Raw genomic sequence first — 13,630 nt, forward strand, 5'->3', positions numbered from 1 at the left:
CACAAGTCCTGAGCTTTTCTTCTTTAACCACCTGCGTACGCGACGCGCTTTTGCACTTTGCTCTACGTGTTGCGCCAGCGCGCCTCGGGTGTTTGAATTCCGTGGCTGCGTATACGTGCGAGTCGGTCACATCCCTGTGGGAGTATTTACACATTTTGTTTGAGCCGACGATTCTTTTCCGACTTGGTAGCTCCGTTGCACACCGAGGGACCGAGGCGCTAATATAATTCTTTCCGCAATTAAATCAAGTAAGCTAGCGACTAGCGACTGTTCTCCCCCAGGGTGCGTTTGTCCAGGGTCTCCCGGAGTTGTCCGGACTCTTTCACTCTATACTCAGACTGTTCAAAGAGTTATAAATACTCGGTAAGTTGAACGCGGAAAGAGCGGATCCGAACAAAAGCGCCACTTGCTCATTTAATTTGCACGCCACAATCAGTCAGATGGCGAAAGACTCGTCTCTCCTTGCTCAGCGGTTGGCTCAATCTTTTAAGCGGGAGGAGTGCTCCGTGCCGTTGAAATCGACGTGCTAAAAGCTCCGGAATCAGAAATGGACTTTGACCCGCAGAGCGCTTTTCTCAAAATGTGGCTTCACTCTGGATTCTGGACTTTGTGATTCATCTCCCGTTCTCAAGCGGCGAATGACTCGGCCTGCTTTGGGATGTGAACCACCTCGCCTCAACTTTCTCCGCAGCCTATTCGTGAAAGTCCAACGGGAGCGAGCTTTGTTTCGCTCTGCTCCAACGGGAGGCGCGATGTCGTTTGAAGGCTTGCCATCGCAATCAGGATTGGTGTTTGCACGCTGTTGTCCACGGGGGAACCTTTTCACCGCGTCTGTAATTGGATTAGATTTGACGTTGCTGACTTTCTTTCCTCACGCTCTGCTTCGATGGCTCGACTTGGAGAAAGGTCCGCATCCAGCCTTCGTGGCGATTAGCGTTTTGGGAAAAAGCGCCCACAGTCAATTAGTATCTCGTAAGCATTTGTCAATTTTAATTAGTGGAATCTTAATCTTGGGGATTGAATGTGTTATGTACAAGATATGAGAGATTTCAATTGAGAGCGCTGTTTGTGGGTTGTTTTTGTTTTTGTTTTTTTCCACCTTGTGCTCATGTGAACATAAACGGAGTCCAAAAGGAGGAAGGGCGGCTGTAGTCCAGTATATATGCGGCCACCGATTATAATACGGCAGTCCTCTCAGCGAGAGAAGCATGACGGTCAGGCTGGTTGCTTGATACGAAATGTGAGGGGGGGGGGGGGGACTGATGAAAGACAGCTGAAGCAACTCGGGGCACCTTCAATTCAATTCAATTGAGACCGAAGCCTTCAGATACCCCAACCACAAACGCTCCTGTGGCAACTGCTGCTAAGTGCTTAACATTGCCATCATTCCATTCTGCTATGACATCAGTCAATCAATTTGCATGCCATGTGACAAAGTACAAGCCGCTCATCAGCCAAAAGCTCGATTGGAATTTGAAGTACAGAGAGCAGGCGGCACGGCGCGCGACTGCTTAGCGCGTCCGCCGAGTCCGATTCTGGCTTCGGGCCTTCCTGTGTGCAGTTTGCATGTTCTCCCCGCAGCCGCCTGGCTTTTCTCGGGGCACTCCGCTTTCCTACTTGCCTACTGCCGGAAGCCAGCTGGGATAGGCGAAGATGGATGGATGGCACAGAGATGAGCCACAAAAGTATTGGAAGAAAGTTGAATAGATTGATGACATCGATATTCACCTCGACCCAAGTGATGGAAAGGCCAAAGTGCGCGGAAGGGATCTGCTAATGATCCCGGTTCTTAAGCATCACAGAATCCTGATCTTCATCGAGTGGCGCCCGCGCTTTCCACTTCAATCTTTGCATCAGCTCAATAATTCATGTGCTTCTAAAATGATTTCCTTGCGGTTTGATGTTATGCACTCCATCTTAATATCCTTTGCAGTCACCGCGTTTTGTGCAAAAACACCATCTTGGTTTTTGCTTCGCGCTACACAAATTTCCCCCTTCGCAGTCTTGTCACGCATGCTCATCTCCTTCAAAGACAGTAGCAAGCTGACGTTAGCCTTTCGAATTACGATGGACAATATCTATTTGATATAAGCGTCGTTAAGCGGCCGGAGATGGCTTTGCGCTGCATCCATTTTTAATGGCGCGCTTGTGCGGATCAGCGCCTACAGCGTCTTAAACAACCGCAATCGGTCAGGCAACTAATAAAAATGCCAAAGTGCTCATTTTTGAATGTGCAGCTTCAGCCCGGAGCGAAGGCCCGAGGATGCCCCCCCCCCCCCCCCCATCTTTTTCCAGAACAGCCTCTCCCTGGTGTAAAGGCCTTCAATCAATGTCTCCCATTTTATTAATTCCACGAGACTCGAGTGACAACTAAATTGATTCTCTTTTTCATCACTAAAGATGGAAAACGCGCGTTGCCCTCACCTGTTGAGAACCCGGTGCAGGATTATGCAATCTATAGTTGATCGGAAAGGTATGCTGGGCATAAGCTGTCTTTAAAAACGATGCTTCTCACTCTGGCTTTTGAACGGTGTGCCTCTCCAATGCCACTCAAATAACTCCCGCCTGACAGCCATCACGCGGACAGACACAGACACGTGTTGCTGAAATGATGTTGCCTTCAAGGTCTCGGAGCACTTTTTGCTGACCAGGCAGATCTTAATAGGTTCGAGGCATGCGCACGAGACGCTTGTGCGTTTATTGATTCAATATCTGACCCGCCGACGGCACGGATATAAACAGAGTGAGCTGTGAATGAGCCCCACGGATCGGACGGCTCCCTATCTTAGTGACATGTTGCGGTGCCTGCGCTGAGTCGCATCCACTTTCCATCTGTCCTTATTTCTCAAAATGGCGATTTCTGAAAAAAATCAAATAAAAATGCAGATGTACGGTACGTCTACTATGTTCAACCAGCAGAATGCGTCGCCGTCAGAACACGATCCATAGTTTATCCCAAGAGCCTTCAGTCACCTTCAGACTACTGATGTCTGCCTTAAGAAAAACAACCGATCGTTCCAGTCATAACTTGAATCCAACTACGACATCCTCGCGAGCACTCGTCCTCCCATCCTTGCGTGGCTTTAATGCATCAATATTGGACAATACAAGAAGGTAGCTGCAGCGTCAGCTCTCCCTTCTTTCCTCTTGATCCTCAGCCCCAAAAACAAGAAGAGGCAACCGAGACGACGAGGAGAGAATGAAATAAATACCCTGCCTGGCAATGCTCGTAGAAAAGAAAAAAAAAAAAAGGTCCGGCAGCTGGAGAGCGAGAGATGTTACAGAAAGAGAAGCGATTGCGAAATAACTACACGCACACACACACACACACACACACACACACACACACACACACACACATGCATTGATGAAGTTTGATTGCTTCCCAGCTGGACGGATAAAAATCACATCCCGTCTCTGGTTACTTTGGATTAGTGAGCCGCATTAGCTTGTTAGCTACTAATTAGTCAAAACATCAACAAGTCATTCCAGCATTTAAACTCGTGCTTTGCCAGAAAGTAAAAACCGGCAGTGCTGTGGAAATCACTCACCTAACCTGTCCTGTCATGTCTTGTTTTTTATTTTTTTTCTCTTCATACATTCATGTAATGGGCGGCCCGGTAGTCCAGTGGTTAGCACGTCGGCTTCACAGTGCAGAGGTACCGGGTTCGATTCCAGCTCCGGCCTCCCTGTGTGGAGTTTGCATGTTCTCCCCGGGCCTGCGTGGGTTTTCTCCGGGTGCTCCGGTTTCCTCCCACATTCCAAAAACATGTATGGCAGGCTGATTGGGCGCTCTAAATTGTCCCTCGGTGTGAGTGTGGGCGCGGATGGTTGTTTGTCTCTGTGTGCCCTGCGATTGGCTGGCAACCGATTCAGGGTGTCCCCCGCCTACTGCCCGAAGACGGCTGGGATAGGCTCCAGCACCCCCCGCGACCCTAGTGAGGATCAAGCGGTTCGGAAAATGGATGGATGGATGGACATTCATGTAATGGGCGCTTATCCCCCCCACCCCCTCCAGCCCCATTCACGCACTTGACACCGGCAAATGTTGCAGTTTGACATGCAGAGGCTGTCGAACTGCCAAAGAAGCTCACCCCCCCCAACCACTTTTCCTCCCTTCCCTGCAGTTTGTAGTCACATAAAGCACTGAAATTAGCTTTGCATTGTTTTTATTACGATACTGTCCATCACCCTGAAGACAAAATTGCACGATTGATTTGCGTCTCATTCAAGTAAATAACTTACTGCACATTCTACTCACTGCCGCATGGGTGACTGCAGAGTAAACCTTTTTCTCTCTTTCAAGTGGTATTTTTGATACACCTAATTTAGAATCTGGAACAGGTTTAGCTCACTTCAATTTGTCTTTGATCAATCCCTTCTTTGTTCTTAAAGCAGAGTTGCAAGCTATAATTGCCTGATTAAATCCAAGTTTTAAATTCCAAGTTTTCATCTCTGCTATGCTATGCTGGAGCACCGCTACCGACAACGATGAGAATTAGAGTTACATCATGATATGTCAACATTTTATGAACGGGGAGTTGTTTTTCATTTCATTCATTTCAAACAGAGTTATTCTACTGTACAACAAATGCAGATTAAACTAAAATACAGCGAACGACTAAGAAATGGACCGATCGGGAATAATAATTATGCCTTATAATGTAAACACGATCATTTTTAAGTTGTAATATATCCACACGTCATAAAATCAAATGAAGACTATATCTTGTCCGAGACCTATGAAAAGTCCAGTTAACATGACGTGCCAAGCCATGCATAGGTAAACCCAACACAGATTTTACGGATGAAAAGAAGCCAAAAGCGTTAAGTAAATAGTTTTTGGGACAATGAACAATGAATATTCATACATGCAAGAACAGGCCCTAAAGTGCTGTCTTCAGCTCCATTCTGTCCCACTTCACTCTAAAGCAGCACTTTACTGTGGGCACAATAAATATTCATTGGCTTGGATGTCTTCTTCCCCTCTTCCACCTTGACATTAATGTTATCTCGGAGGAGGGCAAAATAAAGAATACCCCTCTTTGGGTCTGGCTCAGCGCTCCGTCTCCTTTTAGCCTTGTCTTCATTGGTTAATACACTCAAAGCGACAAGATGAGTCATCTGATGTTTGTCTTTGCCGTGAAAAACCGTCCAGCGCATAATCAAGACGCGAAAAGACAGTTTCAGCACACTTTGGCACGATGCCAGCCTGTTCGGATTTACAAAAGAGGTGCTGGGCCACGCCGGGAAGGAAAAGTCCTAAGATGAGGATTGAGCTTTTCAAGTTTCTTTGTGGTTTCGTTTTCACAACTTTTTTTCCACATCATCTTCAGTCTCGAGAGTGCAAACATTTGTCTGTCTCCTTGTAAGAACTTCATGGACTATTTATTGGTGCATCGACCAGTCCAGGTTTGAACAAAGATGAAAACCATGTTTTACCATTTGCATCTTGCAGGTGTGGAGCGAGAGGTAGTGGCATTCAACTCAGGTCGCCGTCACTCTGTGGCAGTCGTAGCTTGAATGGGAGCGTGTCACAAATAGCGCCCTGAGCAGCCCCACATATCGCGAAAACTGACGGTGATCATGTGAAGTTTTACACTCAAAAGTGCCACGAGCAAGTTTAACAAGTCGATCAGAGGTTACGGTTTGGTCATAGGGTGTCAAATGTGTATTACGTGAAAAACTCTCATTTGCTCGTCATGAGAAATGCCAATAAACCTGGGGGGGGGGGGGGCGGTGTTGGGGGGTGGTGGGGGGGGGGCTTGGTGCCCTTTCCATATACATTTGATGATAAAATGTTTGAGCGGAACATAATGTAGCCAATACCCAAGCATGTGTCAGGCTTGGCCTTGCAAACGCCACCAAACTCGCTCAGGCATCTTCACACCCTTAACTTTGTCTTGTTGGGGGGGCAAAAAAAGGAAAGGTCAGCATCTGTTGAGTGTTTGAATGGAATGCGATGTGACACACATGCGCATGCAGTCACATCCCACCAAAGCGAAAGTGAATCCCTTCTTTATAATGTCATGGCTGCGTACACGGCGGCCTTGCAAACATTAGCATACATCTCAATGGGGTAACGCGTTGCGGTCGACGTGGGTGAAGAGATTACGTATTTGACTTTTCACAACATACCTACGCTCCGAGTGCACCGATTTGTAAACTCAGGACATTGTTCAAATGTGTCCTTCAGTTACTCAGGGTGAACCCAATCATGGAGAAGCGGAGCCCAGTGAGTCAGCTAGTACGAGGAAAGCAAACAGTCAAAGCACGAGCTACTGATTATTGTCTGCGCTCAGAAATTAGCGCGAGCGTAGCGCTCTGCCTCCCGCAGCACGCGAGGACGGCAAGACGTCCACTTGATCACGATGTTAAAGTTTCTCTTTTTTTAGTTGAAAATGGTTCACCTTGACCACAATCCTGTGTCGCATTGTAGCCAAAGGTCCTATCCTAGTCAGTTCACGCGGTTTCTTGGGGAAATGTAAGCTAGTTGCCATGACTACCACCGTCTTCTTCTTCTTGGCAAATTTCTGCCGGAAGTAAACGAATGAAAGTACGGCAGCCATGGCAATGGTCATTTATTTGTTTTCACAAGTGTTGATATAGATGGGACTCGTCAATTCACCTGCGACCAAAAGTGAGGGAACATTGTACAGTCAGCCAAGGCATGACGAGAGAACACAAACACAGAAAGGCAAGCCATATCGGGTCCAAATACGACATGCTGACTAGGGTAGAAAATTGACCGATGCATGTCTAATGCCCAGATGCTTTTTTTAGATCCCAAGATTTGAACATGTTTGCTCACCCCACGTAAAATGTGCCAAGAGAGCTCTGCCTGGTGGTCTAACGCCCCCCCCCCCCCATCTCTTTCTCTTCTTCTTTTCGTCCTCTCCTGCAGGACGAATGTCATAGGATGAACACTGCTGGTGGGGCGTATCTGTCTGGGCTGTCCTCTCTCCTGGCTACGCTTGGGGCGCTGGCTGCCGTGTCTGCCCTCGCTCTGGCTCCTCTGTCCACCCTGGCCCATGTTGCCTCCGGGGCCGCCGATGTCATCCCCAGCACCGGGGTAGCGGGACCCCTACCCCTCTCGACCGTCTCGACGCCGTGCTCCAGCTTAGTCGCCGGGGTGCTCTATGGCTCTTTCTCCCTAAGGGAGCTTTTTCCCTCCAGGGCCCCGGGGTGTTCCTGGTCCCTGGAAAACCCGGATCCCACCAAGTATTCCCTCTACCTCCGCTTCAACCGCCACCCTTCCGTCTGCCGGACGCACTCCCCCATGCTGCTCTCCCTCGATCACCATTTGGCCAATCAAAGTTGTCCGCTTCACTTAGAGGCGGCCTCGGCTCGGGATCAGGAAGTCGTCCATCTCTGTAGGAGACAATCCGACGCGGATGCTCCTTACTCGTTCCTGCAGTTCGATAAGAACTTTGTCCAACTATGTCTAAGCAGATATCCGTCCGCAGACGAACCTCGGGTATCCAAGGATTTACTGGAGATGAGGCTGGTGGAGGTGTTACTCATCAACAACGAGAACTCAAGTCAGTTCACCTGCGGCGTGCTCTGCCGATGGTTTGAGGAATGCTTACGAACAGGCGAGCAGAAGGGACACGACGTCCCCACACGGGATGGTTGCGGATTGACGCAAACGGGCTGCATATGTCCGAATCACAACATCGTGCCACCTTCCATCCCGCTCGTACCCGAGACGCCTCACGGCTTCCGCAATGGATCGATGGTTCCGGATGACTGCTGCGTGACGGAGCTGCATTCCAACGATGCGATCGCCATTGCGCCAAGAGACGTTCGACAAGGTAAGACGATGTTTTCAGGGGGAAAAAAAACCCCATCCGTTTGCTCTGAACATACAAAACTGCAACTGGGCCGATACCAACATTATGTTCCTTTGTCACAAATACGGCTCATCTAGTCTGACCGCATTTTGCACAGTTTTGAGGATGGAAAACGGCCAATACTGTAAATGTCGGGTTGAATTTCCTCTCAGCCTGTGCACACGGCCATGTTTTTTTTCTAAAGGCAACGTTTGAATTTTGCATAACGGCCTTTAATTAAAATAATCAGCTCCAAGTGGACGCGGCAAGCCTTTCATCAAAAAGATTTGCTAATCAGGATTGCAGCCTTCTGATCTATATTTTAGATCACCCCGGTCCTTCCCTCATGGCCCCGGGGAGCGTCGTTCCGAGCACTTTGGTTTACGCGCTGCGTATAGTTGTGTGCGCATGAATGTTTGCACGTGCGTGACAGTGTGTGCCGAACGGATTTTTGCAACGTTAGGACAAGATGATATTTGACAAGCATGCGCATGGGCACGGTCGTTCATACGTCGGTGCGTCAAACAAGAGGAGCAGAGTCCTTTTATAAACACAGCACAAGGGGATTGACGTGCACGTGTGTAGCGGTGTCGTGTGCGCGCACGCTTCTGGATGTGTTTTCCCAACAGCCATAATTGGTAAGTCCAACAGAATTGGATAATTGCCGAACAGAGTTGTTGTACTGGAGCGAAACAAGAGTTCATTTTAGATGGAACAGTATTAGTCATTGGATGTATTGTCCAAAACACACCTTGCGGATTTTACCTTGCAGAGAGGAAGGTTATTTTCTGCTTTCAGTCAAAAGGATGCTCTTTTTTGTACCTTCCAATAAATTTGGCTGAGTAAGAGGCAAGGTGTACGAGAGGAGAAAATAATGTTTCAACTTGGCCTCATGCACGGTTGCCTTTGAGAGAGCGAAAGTGAAAAAAAAAATCGAAAGGATGGCTCGAGGCTGTGATTGGATGCCAAATGTTAGGGTGATGTCAAGTCAAGCTTGAAAGCCGAGCTTGATTTTTTCTTTTTTTCTTTGTACCTTTAAAGGCACCGATCTCTCATATGTGTTTCAACAACTGGTCTCTCTGTAAGACATCAGCAGTAGCCAGGTGCTATTTTCGACAAAACGTGGTTGAGCTAAGCGCCCTCAGACGACTAACACGGTACTTGACTTTTGCAGCAACGTCGGAAGATGGTAGGCATGAAGCCGGTAACTCGGTGATCACTAATTGGACCGATGGGCTACATTGGGGGAGACTTGCAAAGGGGACAGGTAATGTCAGCTGGACCGTCTGACAGCATGAACTGTCAATTGTACTCATTAGGGATGGGCGAGGACTAGTAGCTGCCTCATTTAAAGGGATCGGACTCTCGTTGAGGAAGCTGAACATCGATACTTAAGGCTCTCTCTCTCTCTCTCTTTCACAAGTATCACACAGTTCATCTTCTGGAACATTATTTCATTCCTGATAATCACAGCCCACACAGATGTGGCATGGGTGTGTGTGCGTTTGTATGTCAGCATAGACGAAACACAATTTTTTTTTTTTTTTTGTGCGTGTGGGTTCACACATAAAAGGACACCCAGGTGTTTTAATACCCGAGTAAGCCTGCCCAACACACACCACTTGCACACCGACGGTGAATAATGGCTGTCCGTATGGCGTGCCTCTATCGATGAACATGAGTAATTGTTTCTCATCCGACACGCTAAAACAAATGAAATGAATGAAGGCAACGCGCGCGTGTCTCTGGCGGGTGACTCAGGCAGCGGGATTAGTATTCTGAGCTCGTGAGCGATGGTTTTCTCTCTGACCGGGACCAGCACTGAGCCTCTTTATGCTCACGGAAAAGGTCCTTCCACACGCTGCGCGCGCACACACTAAGCACCTCTCTGTGCATCGCTACGGTTGTGTCTACAGTTCAGCCTTGGCTGTATTTCATGTGCGGCGCAAGCCAACTTCCTGTTGAAGCAATTACAATGTCATTTGTCAAAAATCGGCCCATTCTTTATTTGGGGCGGCCGCACTGGAGATGCGGGAGTATGCTCAGAATCCAAATGAGGTCATAAAATTAGAAACCTGTGACAGTAAAAGGCAGTGAGAGTTTGACACTGCCGCAAAATGTGTTAGAGCACCTTGTGGTCTGCCTTGAGTGCATACAGGGAACAGGAAAAAAAAGGCGGAAACAAAAGCACAACTTGCCTGGAAGCATCTAGACTTGGAGATGCGTTAGAGTGCCTTGTTGGCCGTGAGTGTGCGCAAAACGCGGGGAGCAACGAGGAAGAGAGGAATAACGTCTGACTTGACAGCGAAGGTGTGTATCGTTCGGCCCGAATGAGAGTGCCTCACGGCATAGAAACCCCCCCACAGTGACACGGTGGCGTGTATTCCAGCTCCAGTCGCCATTAAGTCCATATGTATTCATGACGCAAACATGTGATGGACTTAAGATTGGATTGCCAGTTGACATTTGCGCGAGTGTGGTTCCATACATGGAGCAGATACGCCCACAGTGTTCCAGAACGGAGCGAAGGGCTTGATTTGTCATGATTTGAAATTTGACAAGGTCTGCGGCATCTGAAATTTCCAAGACATTTATTTTTTGGTGGTGTTCCTCAGGCGGATGGTGGCTCACGCGCCAACAAATTTGTTCTGCAAATCAAATGTTTTTGTCACAAGCTTCACGTCGCAGGCAACGCGTACACATCAGGCTGATATTCATGCAAAATGACACACATGCCGCCGGGATTTGAATGGTTGGAATATATATATATATACAGTATATAGATAGATTTTTATTTACTGTCACACAAAGTGCACTCGGACACGCAAACGGACACACGCGCAGTAAGCAGTAAAATGCAGACCCTCTGGGGGATCGCAGCACATCATGGTCACAGGTGCACTATGGGATGCAAGGCTATTTTCTACAGTTAATCGATCACACGAAGTCACTGGAGCTCGACAAGGAGTCAGCGGGCCGGAGTGTGATGGAGAGACGGTGTGTGTGTGTGTGTGTGTGTGCGCGGGCGTATGCGTTTGGGAGAGAGAAAGTGTGCGTTGGGGGTCATCCATCTCCCCTTTTCCATTGCCATTCATTTGCTGTAAAAGCACTCAGAAGCAGCCCGAGCCTCGCGAGATATAGCGCGGCTCCCAAGCTAGTCTGTCATCCACTTCACGAGGCCTCTCCCGAGCCGAGCATGCGTGGGAGCGCTCGGCAGATTAGCTAATTTGGCCCACTGGTGCCTTTATCAGCCATCTCGCATCTTCCCTCGTCGACATGTCACTGCAAATCCCAGACTTGCGCTTTCCGTCTTCGAGGTCCTATCTCGGCTGCTATGCTGCGGCTCACCTTTGGACGTCATACAATTTTCATGAGGGCACAGGCGCGATCAAATTCTGAATCTCATCCCCGCTCCTCAACCATTGCAAATCTCAACTCGACTCGGCTCAACTGGATATGCGGAGCACTTGAAAACAACCGCCGCTGTGTACAAAGTGCCGGACATGGCGCAAAAATAATTCATACAACAAACAATAAATGAAAAGCATATAAAGTGACCTTCCAGTTTAACTTTGGCCCAAAGCCTCAACGCAATTGGACTCTATTGACGCACTGCCAAAAAAAGAAGCATATGCAAGAGTGGATTGAAGGTGCTTTGCGGACGATCGTTGCGCCGGATGTAATTTGGCTGACGACGGGCGAGAGGCGGCCGTACGCTCTGAACTGATCACACACCTATTTGATGAAACGCAATTCCCGACAAATCTCGATTTGGCGTAAACATCCGCAAGCGAAACTGCGACTTTGGTTCCCATAAGTGTCTGCAAATATTCTCTGTCTTCCCCTGCTGCTAACATGAGCGACCATCATGACGTATGACCAATTTTCGAAATGGATCTAACGCTGTTGCCAATCTTCCTCACAGTGCCTCGCCGCGCTCACCCCATACCTACGTTTTAATTCACTTGCGTATCCCGCCGATAGATCGGCCGCCGACAAGCCGTCACCGCGTTCGGTCGGCTCGGTGACTCGCCGTGGGAACTTCAATGATTGTTCGCGTGATGACATGATGGGGCAAAGACCAATTAACATGGAACAAGTCAACGTATGACATGATGACGGTCCTTTGAAATTGCCCGAGAGCATCCGCGCGACGATGAGTAGGCCACCGAGTCCACATGTGAGAAGGTGCCTCGGAATTGTGCTAGACAGTCGACACTGGCAGCAAAAAGGGCCATTTGAGTGAATAATCACGTTGGCGTTCTCAGTATCATTTCTGTTTGCGGTCCCTCCACGGCAGAGACGTTCTCTTTTGTTCTCTTATTCTATTTGCGAAATTACAATCTGATGAATTCAAGTGCAAGTGATTGAGTTGTGCGTTTATGAGCTCAACATTTCATATGAATGCAGTCATTTATCAAGTGCGGCAACTGCCTACGGTTTCCCCCAAATATGTCCTTGACATTCAAGTGTCGTCCTGCGCGTCACCCCCCCCCACCCCCCCTCCGTGAAAAGTCTCCCAGGGAGCTCATTTGTGGCATGACGTGAAGGAGAATCTGTTTGGCACACACGGCCTTGCGTGATAGACAAGGGCTATTTATCCTAATACAGGGAGGCAAAGCGTCACTAAACACACTTGGAAACGCCTGCACGTAGACGCCGCCATGACGGTTTTGTATTCCACAATAAACGCCAGCCATGAAGCGTGAGCGTGAATTGTTTTCCTGCCTTTCTCTCTCCCTTGCTTTCGGTGCGTCCTTGCTCGAAAAGCAGCTTGCAAGCAAGCACGCGGCTGAACTGGGCCGCGTCGATTATTTACACGTCATGTCACCTTGTGCGGCCGCACATATCGCGCATGCCAAAGTAAAAAAGCCTCGGCATCGCACCGGATATATCGGACGCCGACATAAACATGCAGAGAGCATCCCGGGTGCGTTTTTGCGGCAGGGGTAAAGCAGGCTCACGCGTGCCGCGAGACCGCCGCTCATGAAGCCGCCCTCCTCCTCCTCGACAATGACGGCGCAGGGCCGTCCACTCTGCGACAGTCACTGGCGTCCTCGCTCAGTCAAAGTTACTTGAAAACAAGCGACTCCCTTCTCTCGCTGGCTCTTTGCCGCCTCTCGTTCTCGTTTTGTCAGCGCGCATTAGCATCAGCAGCCGGTGTGTGGCAATTAAATATATCCCAGGGCAAAGAAGCCCAATTTGGAAATCATTCCAAGACGAGGAAATCGCATCCCTTGAGTTCAGCGGAAACACATGAGCTGGCTGGCGCGTGGGTGACCGCCTCGGCGGGTGGCTACGCGTCTTCCTCGCCTACCGAAGCTTTCAGACATTTCCGCTCAGCCGTGTCTTCTCGCTTCCACGATACGTCTCCCGCAGTGCTGCGAAAAGCTCCCCGTCCCTCCCTCCTCTATGCCGCTTCCCCAACTTGAGACGAGAGCATCTTGTCAAACTACAAGTCGCCAGAATCTCTAGAAATTGTCTTCAGGTGTCATCACCTGATCGCCGGGTGAACCCAAATTCATCAACCCCTCCATGGGAATGTTGCACGTTAAAATTCAGTCGACGGCTCTTGGAATGTTAGCGCCAACGGTTTTTATCTTTCCAGCCAAACTTCGATCACGGCGTGAGTACGCAGTATTGCGATGCATCAACCATTCAGGCCCTCGACAATAGCAAAATGCGCACGCACGCACACACACACACACACACTGCTCGGAAAATGGATGCAAAGGTTCTTGGAGATGGTATCGATCAATACTCGTCAGCATGTCCTCTACGACAAGCTCTCTGTCCCT

General features: G+C 48.9%; 1 protein-coding gene across 21 annotated transcripts in view; it reads left to right on the top strand.

Moving 5' to 3' along the window:
- The window catches only part of adgrb2 (adhesion G protein-coupled receptor B2), a 99,827-nt gene that overhangs the window by 19,495 nt on the left and 66,702 nt on the right, over positions 1-13,630 (top strand). For all 21 annotated transcript variants that reach the window (XR_015103644.1, XR_015103636.1, XR_015103634.1 and 18 more), the window contains exon 2: positions 6,905-7,814. Coding sequence is in view for 9 of the 21 variants with exons in the window: in XM_086136095.1 (XP_085992221.1) it covers positions 6,920-7,814 (895 nt within the window). In the remaining 12 variants the exon portion in view is untranslated. The remainder of the gene's footprint in view (positions 1-6,904; positions 7,815-13,630) is intronic.

This window comes from Hippocampus guttulatus, chromosome 18, assembly GCF_054856545.1.
Source record: "Hippocampus guttulatus isolate MCC_2025c chromosome 18, RoL_Hgut_1.0, whole genome shotgun sequence".
NCBI classification, from domain to species: Eukaryota; Metazoa; Chordata; class Actinopteri; order Syngnathiformes; family Syngnathidae; genus Hippocampus; species Hippocampus guttulatus.